General features: G+C 35.6%; 1 protein-coding gene across 5 annotated transcripts in view; it reads left to right on the top strand.

Annotated features, from left to right (window-relative positions):
• WAPL (WAPL cohesin release factor) overlaps positions 1-11317 on the top strand; it is a 155177-nt gene extending 143860 nt beyond the window's left edge. For all 5 annotated transcript variants that reach the window (XM_084289739.1, XM_084289735.1, XM_084289736.1 and 2 more), the window contains 10 exons: positions 1369-1480; positions 2010-2107; positions 3606-3682; positions 4860-5035; positions 5362-5477; positions 6096-6257; positions 7479-7686; positions 8776-8864; positions 9907-10002; positions 10390-11317. In XM_084289739.1, coding sequence (XP_084145865.1) covers positions 1369-1480; positions 2010-2107; positions 3606-3682; positions 4860-5035; positions 5362-5477; positions 6096-6257; positions 7479-7686; positions 8776-8864; positions 9907-10002; positions 10390-10455 — 1200 coding nt within the window. In that variant the 3' untranslated portion in view covers positions 10456-11317. The remainder of the gene's footprint in view (positions 1-1368; positions 1481-2009; positions 2108-3605; positions 3683-4859; positions 5036-5361; positions 5478-6095; positions 6258-7478; positions 7687-8775; positions 8865-9906; positions 10003-10389) is intronic.
• Positions 11318-16431: the final 5114 nt, after the last annotated feature.

The raw sequence follows: 16431 nt of genomic DNA, 5'->3' as shown, positions 1-16431 counted from the left end.
GCGCCTGGTACGGCCCACTGACTACTACCCGCTACTGGTCTTTCAGGCTGGTAGCGATGAAGTAGCAACGAGAAGTCCAAAGGCGATCAAAAGAGACTTTAGGGATTTGGGGCGACTACTTAGAGGATCAGGGGCGCAGGTTGTGTTTGCCTCTGTCCTTCCGATAGGAGGCATCAAAGCTGAAAGGCGTGCTGTTCACATAAACTCGTGGCTTCGAGACTGGTGTGACCAGCAGAACTTTGGTCACGGTTCTTTGATCACGGGAAGGTCTATGATGGCACCGGATGGGATGCGCCTCTCTCGGAGAGGGGTAAGGATCTTTGGTCAGGAGTTGGCAGGGCTGATAGATAGGGCTTTACTGTTATTCCCAGGAGGTGCTGAGGTTTGCGCTTGTATCCTGGAATATGCTGCGCATCTCAGAATAAGCACAGCACTCCTTGAAGTGTTAGAAATCAAATGTGTCACGTAGGGAAGATAACTATAAAGTGGTTGAATTTGGTTGACTTTATTGTGATCTTATGGCTTTTTCTCTGGCTGCTCGTTGTTGTATTTGTGGCATGTTAAATTATTAGGCTTATAGTAGTCCGCATTTACTTGTGTGTTTTTCAGAGATTACAGAATTCAATATTCTGTGTAGATATAAATCTTATGCATATTAGACATGTGTGTATATATATATATAATGTTTTATTATTAACATTTGGCTCTTTTAGAAGCTCTTATAAAAACAAGATAAACAGTCTTTTATAGATGGGGTTTGTTCTGCTTAAAAATACTGCAGGAGATTAACTAAGATAATCACCTAAAATCTGTTCAATTTACAGAGAGTAAGCTTATCTTCAGTGCTGTAGAATTTCAGTATGTATTCCTCTTAAGAAAAAAGAATCCACTAAATATAGTAAGATTTTTTATCAGCATCATAGTTGATTTTTTTTCTTTATTGCATTTAAAGTAAAGTCACAAAAAACTTGGTTAGAAACATGTATTTTACAAAGCAGCAAAGTTAATGTATCTGAGGAAAGAGCAGTGTTCACTGCAGGTTTTTTCCTACCTGGCTGTTTTGTTCCGTTCCTTCTACCACTAGTCTCTTTTGGTAACAGGAGAAGCAGATGAAAACAGGCTGTTTAGACTTTCTAAAATATTAAAAATGTCAAAAAAAAAAAAGTTGAGAGTGCTAACATATCTTTTTAATGAGTACCAAGGTTTTGTATTTTTTTAGATGCACATGTTTCTCTATTCTTGCTCCCTCTGGTGGTTTTTCTACTCAAACTGTAACCTTGTTTTGTATGAGGTGTATTTGTATGATCCGATGTGCTGGCTGCAGCTGCATATGCTGACTTCACTAATTCTGGAATCAAACTCTTTCAGACCGGGCATTTGGCAATGGAGACATTACTGTCTCTTACCTCAAAACGAGCTGGGGACTGGTTTAAAGAAGAACTGCGACTCCTAGGTGGTCTTGATCATATTGTAGATAAAGGTATATCAGAGATCCTGTTTTTACAGTATGCAAAAATTAGTAAATCCAAGATGTTTGATTTTCTTAATATTAATTTTCTTTGCTCAAGAATAGAAAAAATTATATATTCTCAATTTTTTAAAATGCACAATTTTATGTCAAGTTATTGGGAAATATTAGTGACAAATCTCTTTGTGTGGGATTGAAAGTACATTAAAGTACTTCAAAGTACCACACAACAATGTATCTGTAAGATATGTGGACTTACTTGCAGTTAAGAAACATAATTATGTACTGTACAATCTCTTAGTAGAAAATAAAATATACAGATAGTTAATTAGTGTGGCAACAATCACAGCCTTCTTTTAATTTACCTAGAAATGTAACAATTTTGGAATGCTGATCATCTCTTTGAGATTGTTTCCTAGTATTACAGGGTTATTAAGGTGTAAAACAAGGTTGATAGCAACTCTCTGAATAGCTGGTTAAATAGGAATGCTTGGCTTTTGAAGGCATCTTATTGACAGTGTAAAATTTTTTTGTTGTTTAGTTAAAGAGTGTGTGGATCACCTAAGCAGTGATGAAAATGAAGAGAAATTGGTTGCCTCATTATGGGGTGCAGAAAGGTGTTTACGGGTCTTAGAAAGTGTAAGTATGAACATTACATTTCTGAAAAATGCTTTCTCTAACGTGTTCGGTAAATATATAGTTATATAAGTAACAATAAACGTTTTAATTGAAGCTATTAACATTGTGAGGTTTATCAGTGTTCCTGGAAAGTTGGAAGTTTTGTTCATTAATTTAGAATATCACTCACTGTTGTTGAGAATAACTGTGTATAACCTGATGCTTTTTTTACGTTCCTCTGAAAAACTGCTGTTTGTTTTCTTTTGTCATGAGATGGACTTTAGCGTGAGTCTAGTATAACACAGCATAATGTGTTTTCTTAAAACTATAAATTGATGTGTATATTATATGAATTACTGCATTCAGACATCAGCTAGCTAAGTGCTGAAAGAGCAAACTGCTTTGAAGGTCACAGTAGATCTGTAGTCAGTTGATCATGTATATTGAGATGGTAAATGTTTTTCAATGAGAAGTTTGAGCAGAATTAAAATGTGTGGTAATTTTTGTAGAGCTTAACTGAGAGAAACCTTGTGCATGTGCTTCCCTACAGAGCCTCATTTTGTTAAGTTTCATATTTGTCGTTACTCTTTTTGCTTGTGATATTGTAAGCAAATAGAAAAATGTGATGTTTTTGAAATATTGCTCTGCATGTCAGAAAGGGGTGTTCAGGTTCAAAGTACAGGTCAATGAGTCTTAAGATATTAAGCCTGAGTCAGAGGTCAAGTAGCTGCAGTGATACTTCCTGACTAAAATAGCAAGATAAACTCAAGCATACTGTAAAAGTAAGCTAAAAAGTGAGTACAATGAACAAATGCAGATGTGGCTACTTCAAAGTTACAGTACCTATCCCTTTACTTCAGAATAGTGAGAGAAAAATTTTCAGATCTGTTTTCTGCTATTATATTCTATGGATGGAATTGCCAAGCAACAGCACAAGAGACTTGTTTAGTGGCAGAATATTCAAAATTGAATTTGATGATGGCTTGTGATATAGTAAAATCCTTAGGAATTTGGGAGAGAGGACAAATCAGCGTACCATATAACAAAAATTTAAGAAGAGCTTTTACTGTTTCTGTAAATCGATTCTGTATTCCAATCAAGAGAATTGAGGAAAAAGTTTATAGTTAAATGCTCTTAGTTACAGCTCTTAGAAGTGGAGTTGACATCAAGTCTTAAATAGCAAAATATTTACTTGTATATGCAAGCGCATACACATGCATTGGGACTACAGTGTCCCAGGATACAGGTTCAGGTTCTGCTGTGGCAGAATATCCTCTTACAGAGTTCCTGTGTGCAGCATATCAGGGAAGATGGCTTTATATGCAGTGCCACAATCTTGTGGGATTACTTAAAAGTAGGAAACTCCAAGGAAATACTGGTACAATAAGTGAAAACTTATTCTGGATAATAATCAAGAAAAATGGATCTAAATAAAGTGGAGTGGTAGTGGAAGGGAATAGTTCTTTCAAGGAAAAGGTTGTTTCTTTTTTTTAATATTACTTTCTCCTCCCCTTTTTAGGTTACTGTGCATAATCCAGAAAATCAGAGCTATCTGATAGCATACAAAGACTCGCAACTCATAGTCTCCTCAGCTAAGTAAGTTGTAACAAAAAGACATTTTTGCACAGCTCTGCATGTGATAATGGCAAGGAATTTGGAATTTGCTATACAAGAAAATTCCAGGGGAAAAAACTTCATTTCTGTGTTGCTTTTCAGTAATATTCAAGTTATTTTAGATGAGGGTATTGGTAACTGCCTGAGTACTAAGAACATGTAGTTATTGTTGGTTCTGTTGAAGTTGCAAACTGTGGATTAAGATTTTAGTACCAAAATAAGGTGAGCACAGAAGAGAAGCTACTTTTGGTAAGCTACTTTTGTTGATAGTGTTTTATTATCTTAAGTGTTCTTTGGAATGAAGCATAATAGTGAGTTGACAGTTAATGTAACTAAGAATAAAGAAAATTTTGTTCTGAACTGTTCTCCCAGCCCCACTTATCAATCAGGATGAGGTCTCAGTTGACTGGCAGAGACTGAATCTCTCTTGCACTACCCAAGTGGTTCATACGAAAGCAAATTAGGCTGAAAATTTGACTGTGCAGACCTCACTAGAAAAAGAATGGCATGGTTGTAGGCTAAATATTTTGAGTGGTTCCTTAAATTAAAGAAAAAAAAATCTACTTACTGTGCTAGTTAGTCCAATCTGTCCTTTTGACATCTTAGTTGTGTTTATAATTGAAATCAGCACTCTCACTTTGTCAAACTAATGTAATGCAGTAGAATTATGTCTGATCCGGTAGTGTTATGAGATGAAGGCTACTTCTGCTGGAAAATCACGTGTCACTTATTTGTCACAGAATAGGCATAGCTCTGGGGACAAGACAGGTGAACAGTTAGAAAATACTATCAGAATAATGTTGTGCCTTGATGGTCAGAGGATACGAGAGGCTGTTTTTAGGGAGAGGAGATGCCTTAAGACATTGTGATGAAGTTGGAAAGAAAAATATGAACTTTTGCACTTGAAATCTCAAGCTGTTAAAGCTCTAGGCAACAAAGCTTTCCTGTTTTTGTTTTATTTTCACAAATTCAGTTGAACTCATAAAAGATTTTATAGGTGACAGGCTTATCATCTAGCCATACAGATTAGGCACCTTACACTTTTATAAGGAAAATGCTGCATAAATTCCATATTTGCTGTTTTCCTGATTAAATAAGTATAAAGTGAAATATCCTGTATGTTATCCAGGTAATTTTGTTCTGCGTCTTCTCTTTGCAGAGCATTGCAGCATTGTGAGGAGTTAATCCAGCGATACAATCGTGCTGAAGATAGTATCTGTTTACCAGACAATAAGCCTCTGCCTCACCAGAATGTAACCAACCATGTGGGTAAAGCAGTGGAAGACTGCATGAGGGCCATCATTGGTGTCTTGCTCAACCTAACGAATGATAATGGTAAAAACAAACAAAAAAATACACCTATTCAGTGTTACAGCATCAGAGATAGTATGTTAATGTAAACCCTTATACTGATGCTTTTTTTTCCATGTACAGTGCAGTAAAACAGTATGGTAAAGTATGGTAGATGCTTGCTTTGTAGCAATCAGTAATTGTTTTCTGGGAATTGGGTGGGTAGCTGCAAGTATGAAGTGTAAACAAGATGCATGCTTGGGCCAAGAAGGCCCAGTTTATCCTGAGGGCCAAAAGGTTTTATCCATCTGTTCAAAATAATGAAAAATCCATCTTCTAAAAATTGAGCCTTTTAAACTTTTTGTTTACAGAATGGGGTAGTACAAAAACAGGTGAACAAGATGGTCTGATAGGCACAGCTATGAATTGTGTGCTTCAGGTTCCAAAGTTCCTACCTCAAGAACAGAGATTTGATATTCGGGTGCTGGTAAGCTCTTGTGTTTGTTGCATGAATATTAAATGATTTGCTGCCTGCTTGTGTGTTTAACCACTCCAGCTCCAAATTAAGGAGCAGCCTCTACAAACTTCATTGGCCATGTCCTTAGTGAAGTACTTAAAGGAGGTTTCCGTAAGGTCCAGGGAAAACTCAAAGATTTGATGACTTTGAGCTCTCCTTTTCTTTGTGCATGATGGGAATAAGTAGATGAATTGTGAGAGACTTAGGTAAATAAGTCTGAATTACCTCATTTTCAAATGTCTTTTCAATTTTAGAAATATAGTGGATGTTATTGAGATAAAGGCAGTGTCAAATTTACTTCAGCGTACATAAAATGCGTCTGTGGCCTAAGAAACACTAAAACTGTATGTGTGAATGGTCTTTTAAGAACAGAAGCTGAAGGTTGGACCCCTGAATCCCTAATCAATAAATCAGATCTCACCTTTAAAAACATTTGAAATGGTTTTATTCAGAATTGAAAAATCTTGTTTATCAAACTGTTTTATAAAGGTGTTAGTATGTATGTTTCCTGAGAAATATACAGCCTAAAGACGTTTTGATAATTTTTTTTAATGCGTGTAATATTCTTTGATTTTCCAATTCTTGCAGGGATTGGGTCTGTTGATCAATCTAGTAGAATATAGTGCTCGGAACAGACACTGTCTTGTCAGTATGGAAACATCATGTTCTTTTGACTCATTCTGTGCGGGAGAAGGAGATGATAGCCTAAAGATAACTGGACAGATTGATGCTGTTCAGGCTTTAGTGCAGGTAAGAAAGGAGCCAAAAATGTGTTTTTCCTGTAATAGTCACCATTTTTCATTATCAGACTTTCAATGAAGAAGAAAAAACTTTGACAATCAAAGATGCTTGTCAAAGTTTTTTGTTACGCATTTTGAGAATGTAATACAGCACAGTGAGGGAAGAGGGGTGCTACTCACAACTTGGCAGCATTATTACAGACATCTGAAAGCTGCTCTTGTGCTCTGTAGAGCTTTCTTGTTCCTGTGTAGTTTATTCCTTGTGCCATTTTTAAGCAGCTGTAAAAATTGAAAGCTACTTGTCTCATCTACTTTGCTTTCATAGATTTTTAAGTACTGTTTCTATGGGAGTTTAAGACCTTTTTTTTTAAACCATGCTATATCAGGTTTTTAATGTGAATATAATGCATGTGGGTTTGAAACACCATTCTTAAATGTTGAATTGACTAACTTCTTAAAAGAAATCCACTAGTAATTTTGGTGAGTAAGCTCCAACATGCAAATGAAAATAAAAGTAAGTAACAGGATCATTTACAACCTTTTAATTTTAATGGAGATAAGCTTACGGATTTTTAGCAGTTGTTATATTTCATTATGTGAAATGACTGTCCAGCAGCAGACAAAAATGTCAACAATCAGGATATTAATAATATTAAGTATTTCAATGTACACAGCTGTGCAAAGCAATATTTAAAACTGGTGGTTATATGGTTTGGGAAGTAATTCACAAGATGTAAGTGTGTAGTACAAGATTGGTTAAGTCACACTCACCTTAAAATGACTTGCTAAGTCATCTTAAATTACTCTTTAAATTTTCAAATTTTTACTTTTTACATATCAAGGGAAAAGTTAACAGAGCAATTAGAGGATAGTTCACATGAAAAGAAAAAAGAGGATTGGTAAAGAACAGAAATTGACAAGAAAATTTGGCAACTTTTACTCTTGACGCTGTCTCAAAAAAGCAACTAAGCATTTTTGATAGCTAAGAGGAATCTGCCAGTTGCTTGAACACTGGGGAGGGAAGGAGTCAAGCCTTTTCTGTAGAGCACAGCATTAGTGTTGTGATAAATCATGTTACCCTTTGAAGAAGAAAAGGCTATTGTAAAGAATAGTATTGAAAGCTACCTTATTAATGGGTGAATTGTGAAGGAGAAATATACTTTCAAGTATTAATTCCGTGTGTGTAGGGTTTAATTTATAATTGAAATCTTTCTGAAATTTTCCTTATCAGCTATTTCTTGAGCGTGAGCGAGCAGCGCAGCTGGCTGAGAGCCAGACAGATGAATTGATTAAAGAAGCTCCCACTGCTCAGCATGATAAGAGTGGGGAATGGCAAGAAACAAGTGGGGAGATACAATGGGTCTCCACAGAAAAGTCAGATAGTACTGAAGAGAAAGATAAGAAGGAAGAAGATGATGAAGAACTTGATCTTAATAAAGGTATGTTGGAGGGTTTTGATGAGCTCAGAAAAAGGCAAGAACTCTGTGATGGCGTAAACTCTTAACTTGTCTCCTACTTCCTGTCTATCTGCAGTCCACTAGGCTGAGATTTCCTCAGTGTATTCCCCACAGTACTACTACTTACTTAATAGTGCCTTCTCTCTGTCAGTCCCTTTAAAAATAAAAAATAAAAAATTAGGTATGTTCTGTGTAAGAAATTCTGAAATGGAACTTTTAGGCCTTTATAGTTTTCAAGGCCTTTTGCAGAAGAACAATATCTGCCTTAATTTCATATTCCACTGTGTTTTGACCCTTCTTGTTTCATACTCCATTCGGTTCTTTTCTCTTTTCCCTGATTTACTTGCATGTATGCTGCTTCTGCCTTCTGTCCCCATTTTCTTTTTCTGAGTTCTTCTTGCTCCATCAGTGGTATCTTAGGTACCTGTGTGATGCCTTGATGTGCCTCATCTTTAGGAATTTATTTCAGGAATTTGAACATCTTTAAGCTGAATTACATGGTTTGTTTCTGGAAAATACAGCTGGTCAAAAACATTAGTCGTTCTCAGTTGAGTGGCTCATGTTAATCTTCTGATAGCAAATGCACTATCTTGCTTTTTTGAGCCTTGCTCTATATTCTTCTTCCTTTTTTTTTTTAATTCCATCAGCCATTGTCTGTAGCTATTTGTGGCTTGTCCCACAAAATGCTGAGCCAATAGCAAAAAGTCCTGTATCCATTATTTGTAATATGAAAATCTTCTCTTTTGTGCAAATCTCATTGGCTTATAGCATCACAGGAAACATATTTGTATTTTGTTGTTAAACATACAATTTGCCCATTGAAATGGTATGACGATAAAAGTGCTATAAAATACAATGAATTGAAAGGGAATGAACACCATTTTTCTGTTCAAGAATGTCTGCTAGCGAGTTAAGTAAGGAGTTTGATTCTTGCCTCTAAAATCTCAGTGCAAAAAGACATTTTGTTTGAGAAAACAGAATTCTGGAAAGTGATAATGAAAGATTGTATTTGAAGCAGTAAAAGATACCAGCTGCTTAGAGGATACAATACACTGTTGTCTCTTTTCACAGCTCTTCAGCATGCTGGGAAGCACATGGAAGACTGCATTGTGGCCTCATACACAGCATTGCTTCTAGGCTGTCTCTGCCAAGAGAGTCCAGTAAGGGAATAAGTCAATAACTCCAGTAAAATATTTAGTGAAGTAGTAATTTGCAGTGTTGAAATGGGTTTATTAAATCAGGGTTCAATGTGAGCTGGTACACTGATGAAGCTAACTTAATGTATATAGTTCTATGGAAAATTGCCAGAAGCATTCCATCCAAAACAAATCTTTTGAACATCAATATGTTTATCAAAGAAAAACAGGAATTGAACATTTAACCTCTTCTACCTTTCTAGTGTTTGTTGTTAGTCTTAGCTCACAAATGAACTAACACTGGAAAGGTGAAGGAAGGTTGGCTAACCTGTTCTATAATGATAACAGCTTGCTTCGTTTTTCAGCAGTTTCAATAAGCAAGTTAACAGCCAATCTGTTTTTCATCTTAGTCTGCTATTTTATTTCCAGTGAAGTTTGTATGAAATTGTGTATGTCCACATTAGTTGAAGATGATTGCCTTGGGTTGGAAATACATAATGGAAAGTTGAAGTTAAAAATGTGGAACTCTGGCATTTCAAAACTTCATAAACTTTCCTGTCAAATGCATGCTCAAATGAAGATGAGGTTCAGCATGCCTTCAGGCTAGTTTAAATTTACCATGATGGCAAAAATGTTCTTGAGCGTTCTGTTCTGTGCTTTACACCTTAACTTTCAATTACCTGTGTATAATTTTAGTGTTTGGACAGGTACTGATAGTAAATTCAAATACTTTCAACCCCTGACAGTTATGAAGGGAGATTGTTTCCACATCAGTAGAATAACCTCGTCATTTCTTTGAGTTCTTGATAACCTTGGAGGTCCTGGGGAGGTCTGATGTTGATAATGATCTTTAACAGGGAAAACGAGTTGCAGGAGTTGCTGTTTCCTAGAAATAAACACCTTAAATATATGAGTTTTGAGGGACTTGAATCATAGAGATGACAGCAAAAAGCTATCTTAATCATGCTATGAATATATTTGTCTTGCATCTCATGTGAAGAGTAACATAGTTCTCGGTGTTGGAAAAATATGTCACAAATTAAAACTTTTTTTTTTAATTTCTTAGATCAACGTGACTACTGTGAGGGAATACTTACCTGAAGGGGACTTCTCAATAATGACTGAAATGCTTAAAAAATTTCTCAGTTTTATGAATCTTACTGTAAGTAATACATACATACGTATACATATATATATTTAATTTGATGGGTATAGATATTTGTGTAATTGTGTTATCTGCTAATAACCCATACATTTTTAGAAGTTTTTACCATTTTCATATGTCTTCAGAAGAGCTTTAGGGGGATTATCTCTGTTTTTAGGTACTGAAGGCCTGTTTATATGATACTATTGTAGTAAATAAAAGGAAGCTACTCTGATTCCATTTCAATGCTATCGTTCAGGAAAATATTGTGAATCTTCTTCCTGATCCTAATTATTTTTACTGATAAGTAATTCTAAACCCTAAAATTCTGGTATGAGCATAGCTCTCAATATTTTAGAGGTAATATTGCACATGCTTATTTGTTACTTCTTTCTCTTCTTTCAGTGTGCTGTTGGAACAACAGGCCAGAAATCTATCTCTAGGGTGATTGAATACTTGGAACACTGCTAGATACTTAACTTCTGCTGCAGGCACTCTAATGCTGGAGCTACCCTTAGACAAAAGAAGAAGTCATGAAAGAAGTCCTTGAAGAATATACCAAGAGCATTCATCTGTGTCATTCGTGTTCGGATTTTTAAGGCTACCTGGTCTCTTAACCATGCATTCAGCATTTTCTAAAAGACAGTTACTACATCAATCTGCAACTATCAAAAATGAGGGGAAAAAGGTTCTGAGGAAAGTAAATAAAGAAACCATGCTGTTTATGATGCAGTGCAGTATTTAAATATTTTTGGCAGGGTTTACCCTCCCTATCTTTTTTTCTTGCTTTGTTCGTGACAAGTTTCAAGGGGAAAACTTGCTGCTGATAGTGCAACTGCTGTTTACTGTTGAGCCACTGTTTCATGCCAGCCAGGTGCAAAGGCAGCTTAGCTACTGAGGTATCAAATGTCCTAATAAAGAAGTTCTGGACAGCAGCACCGCTCCTATTTGAGTTTAATTTGCTCTTGCTTTTTTATTACTAGATTATTCCAAAATCATAAAATATAAATTTTTAAATACTTTTGTGATTTTAACTACTGTCTATATTTAAAATTTGTTGGAATCCAAAGAGGCGAGGATTGGATAGTTTATTTTTTATACTGTTTTGATTGAAATTAGGTTGTTGAACTATTTCTCAGTTCTAAAACTGTCATGGCCCATGTACTGTAAACTGATAGACCATAACACTTCGTAGATCCAAGAAGCATGCAAACCCATAGACACATAAAGCCATTTGAGAGAGGGTGTGTTATCCGTAAAATAAAGAGCAATTGTAAAAAAAAAAAAAAAAAAAAAAAAATTGTACCCTGTTAAAAAAAAATAAATAAATAAATCCCAGGTTAGTTTTACACTTCTAATGAGCAAAACCTTTGAAATGCTGTTTTAATTGTTTCAAGGAACCGCTCAAGATGTATTTTATAATGTTCAATACAAAGAATTTGGATGTTATAGGGGGAGGAATTTTAAAGAAGCTAAAACACCAATGGGGATTAATGGTTCCAGCTGACATAATCTTTCTATTTCATTCTTCTGTAGTATGACAAAGTTAAAATGCATACAACACAAAGCCTTAAATTGCTGATATAGCTAAGATTTTGTTCAGTCTGAGGTCTAGTTCATAGCAAAGCATTGTGTTTGAAGACTTAAATGGAACAAAAAATCCCAGAAATTACATGACTTTGTTTTTAAAAAGAAAATAAACAAAAAAAAACCTTCTTGCACTCATTATTCAGACCAAAAGAATTGGTAATTATTTTTATTAAGCTGGTCTTGAATATTTGCAGACTGTTCTGAGATCTGCTTCATCGACATTTTTAAATACCTGTATGGGTAGTTACATCATGTTATTCCATTGAATTTGTAAAACTTGAAGCCATAAAAATATTAGTTCTATGTATAATGAGGGGGAAATAACAGGAAATCTAACCTGCTTTTAGATCTTGTGTTATCTCCATGTATAAAGTTACAAACTCGTGCTTTTGTATCAGTGCCAGCTGTAAATTTTTTACATACAGTGGCTGCCTTCTATGTCTTCCTATTTTTGATAATGCAGATTGTTGGGAATTCTGTAAGGAAGTAACTGATTAGTGGCAAAAATCCAATGTTGGTCATACTTTTTTGCGTTTTCTCTCATCACCTTCTAAAACTTAGTGTATCAGTGTAACTTAGAAAAGTTTTTGAGGTTGTGTTCCCCTTTGTTTAAAAACTAAACAGAAACAGCTCAGTATTGAGAAACAAAAGCTGTATGTCAATCATCTCTACCAGGAGGAAATTAACGAGTATTTTGTCCATCTAGTCTTCTGATTTCAGAGATTTTCAATTGCAGTTGGATTTCAGAATGATTGTATAGTTTCTGTGGAGTTATGGCAAGAGACAATACAGATATGATGTTGGGGGGGAAAGCAGGGACAACTACCTTTCTTTGTTACACTGGTAATTGTTTGGGAATTGATTTACCTCAGTGTTTAACAGTTTTTTTTAATGTAACTAATTGTCAAGCACTGACAAACGCAGATTTTTTTTTTTTGAGGGTGGGGGGAGAAATCACCCTGTGAACTGCAGTGCATTTTTGTGTGTTAGACCCTCAAATAACTCTGCATTAAAGGGTACTTGAGGCCAACTTGCAAATTAAAGTTTTAAAGTAACTTTTTTTCCATTGTAAATATTTGTGTAAATACTCTCAATTGGAAATTAGAACAAGTAGAGTACTTTTCTGAATCCAATCCTATTTTTATTTTATACAGTATTTCTCAGCTGTGATCTTTGGAGCAAAAGCCAACGGCAGGAAAAATAGTTTGTACCAGTTTCATGAAGTATGTCTTTGGGTTTTTGTAAATAATTTTAACTCAAATAAAATTGCTACTTTCAATACATATCTTGTCTTTTAACATGTAATAAAGCACTCCTCTGAGTGACTGCAGAAAAAAAGGCAGTGTCAGGTAAATTTTCAAAAGAAAAACATAATATAAAAAGAGGCCTAAAGGTAGTGCTGTATTTTGCATTGGTGTTTTGGGACAACAGAATTAAGTGCCTGGACTCCAAGGTAATTGAACCAACTAGAGCTTGACATTTTCTGGAGAGTTAGTGAATCTCTTGATACATTTTTGGAGTTCTCCACACAAGTTGCTATTGATCTGAAAGCTGAAGGGGCATGTGACAAATCTGAAGAGCTGTAGTTGAAGTAACAAAACGTGTAAGAGCATAAGGGTAATGGGGCAGTTTGTTTTATGGTGATCCTTTTTACATTATGAAGAACGTTAATAGCTGCTTTCTTCAGCAGAAAAATTAGAAAATTGTGTTGTTCTTTTTGTTAATAGGAATGATGCTTTAATTGATTCAGGATGAATTTTTTCCATGTAATTTTCTTAATTGATCCAATTACGATACAGGTACAATATGCAGAAAGTCATCAGCTATAATAAGGACAATTGAAACTGTGCTGTGTCATCTAATTGCCACTCTAACAAGCATCAGCATAATGGAATTTTATTTCTGTGCTGTGAAGGGGTCCTTCTGCAGTTGGAAACATGGAATGGTATGTTATTGGTATGTGGCACTGTTAAAGACAGATACAGCTTTATGTAGGCAGGTGTTTCCCATGAAATTCATAACATCCAGTAAAAAGTATTTCCTCTAGGCAATTTTATCAGTAGCTATGTAATAGAAAAAATAGAATTTGTGGGTGCTTTGAGATGACATCAGCATCTTCAGATAAACAGGACAATTGTGAAGCTTCTATAGATTTGGGAGTCAGCCTTTCACATAGATTATTTCATTTTCAGACTGTTCTGAAAAGCAGGGTTTCTGGATAATGACAAAGTAGTCTGGCATGATCTGTATAGCACTGATTTATTAGAAGCTTAATGTAAAAGCAGGTGATAGCGTTGGAGATGATTTCTCAAGCTGGCCTAATGGACTTTGTTTTCTGCTGTCAGCAGATGGAGTCTCTGAGTGGGAAGACAGGACAGTGATCACAAAGGTATAAAAACTTTCTTCTTGCCCTGGAGTGGAGCATCTGTGCCAAGTGTGCAGCTGGAGTAGTGTAGTTCTAGGGAACTGTCACTGCTGTATGGCCACTTCTGGGTGGACAAAGATGCTGGTGGGAATTACTGGGTTTAGTTCTAACGTTTCTTTAACAGGGCATTCTAACGGGCATTCTTGGTGTTGACCATGTTTGTAGGCTCAAGTGACTCACTGAACTAATGGAGATGTTTTTGCTGTCAGATGCACTAGCAAGTATTCTGTTTTCCCTCATTTTCCCTTTCTGGACATCAGTAATTTCTTCTTTGGGTATGTGGAAGTCACAGCGTATTTAGGTAGCTGGGGCTGTTACCAGACCCAGCCTATGTTGCCTTTTCAGTAGAGTTCTTTTTCTTCTTTAATGTGCCTCCATGTTCAAGCAGGAAAAAAAAAAAGTGTACTTGAGTTCAAAAGATAAAGGAACTTAAGTTCTTGTCATTCTTCTGTATTAAGTGCTTCTTTATATATATATATATATTTTTTTTTATTATTATTATTATTATTATTTTTTGTTTTGAGATTGGAATTTGTCCTGAATCTCCTTGCCAAACATTTTCAAAATCAGGTCAATGTAATTTTTGCTGCTACTGTTTCTCATCCTACATGTAATACTTTAATTTGCCTCTGGATAAAAGACACTGCTAGATTCTTTTAGCTATGTGGAACAGAAGCCATTCGTATATGCTCTTTTTTACCTACGCTACAGATCCCCTGTCTAAGGGACTCCAGTTTATTAAGACATTAGCAGCACCAGTAGGTGCAGATAGTGTTACTGTAAATAAAAGTGAAACCATTATAAATAATGGAACTGCCTGAAGTTGTTTTCCAAAAAGTAGATTGATTTACTAATGCCACAAGGATCTTCATTGCAGTTTTTGAAAACTGACCTCGATCTGCAACTATAGCGAAGTCTCAGGTTGCCATGCTTGGTATGATAGCTGTTAGTGACAACAGGCTCTGCCTGGAGATGTTGTAAAGTATCCTGGAGAAGGCAGACTCACTGGGAGGAAAGAACTACACTAGAGAGAGTGCCTTAAATATGAAGGACGCATTTGTATCTTTTACCTCGTTTTATCCAAACTGTACCTCCAAGTCTCCTAAACCCCATCTTCTGGTACTATGCAGTGAACTTCTGTTTCATCAGCTTGCAAGTAAAGGCCAAAGAATTTCTTGAAATGTGTTCTTGAAAGCTACATTACTAAGTAATAAAAAGAGTTGTGAAAATGTTAATACCTAATTCCTTTTATATCCAGTACAGACCTTAAAATTCTAACCTTGCTTAGGTAATCCAAAGTTATCTAGAAGATTCGTTGCTGAATAAACATTAATAGTAGGGTAAACTCCTGCAGTGTAAAACTTGATGATACAGAGTAGATGACTGATGCATTTTGGAGTAAATGGAAGAGCAGCAGGGATTTTATTTAGATTTGCTGTTCAGTATAGGAATTCTTAATCAGTTTCCTGTTTTATAACGTAAGATTTAGTTGTGTGCATTTATTTTTTCAAAAGTGGGGGAGAAAGAGTGTTAACCTAGAACACGGAACAGATTAAATGGTTCTCATTCCACCTGTAAAGATGACCTTGTGATTGCATCCTAGTATGACAGTTCAGTGTTGGTCAGGTGAGTGAGTTGGTGTGATGGTTTTTTTACTCTTTTGGCAAAACTTTCTAGCTCTGTCACTTGACCTCCTTAAGGGGATTAAGTGTGTTCTTTCCATTGAAAATAAAGAATAAAGACACTGAAAAGAGAATGCTCTACTGGGAAAAAGGCTGGAGTCAAAGGTGCACTGAAGACTTCATGTTTAAGTGTGGAGATGGTTAGTTGTCACCTGAAGAAGTATTTTTTAAAGATCTGAAGCACACTTCAGCAGGTTCTTATCTTGCATTTTCTTTTCCTTTAGTTTCACTGAAGTTTAATGAATCCAATAGAAACTAAAATGAGAAAAGTTACAAGGGTTATGATTTGAAGGAAAAAAATGAAACAAACCACAAATGCATAAACTAGAAATAGTTCAGCTCTTTCCAGCCAGTGATAGACATGAAAGTGTTAATTTTGCTATGATAAATGCCCTAGCAACAGTTCCTGCTGTTTGGGTTCCTTCTCCATTACAGTATTGTATCTGGTAGGAAGCCTACAACATAGTTAAAGTAGTCTAAATTCAGAAGTCAAGCAAGCCCTGCTGAAAAATATATGGGAGAGTATGTATGTAGATAAACGCATCCACCCATTTCTCCCTACCCCTATGTATTTTTCTGTTACTGCAGAACTAATGCATAAAAATCAAAGTGAAGGGTGTTTCTGCAGAAATATGAGTGAGAAGAAGAAAGAAATTGCTTTGGTATCAAATGAGTCCATTCAAAATACACACACACATTTTCTGGGAATGATCCCAAAGTTCTACAACTTCTGTTTTACAGATGTGGTGT

The sequence above is a fragment of the Netta rufina genome, assembly GCF_964035555.1.
Source record: "Netta rufina genome assembly, chromosome: 7".
Lineage (NCBI taxonomy): Eukaryota > Metazoa > Chordata > Aves > Anseriformes > Anatidae > Netta > Netta rufina.
This window is presented reverse-complemented; position numbering and strand designations above follow the sequence as displayed.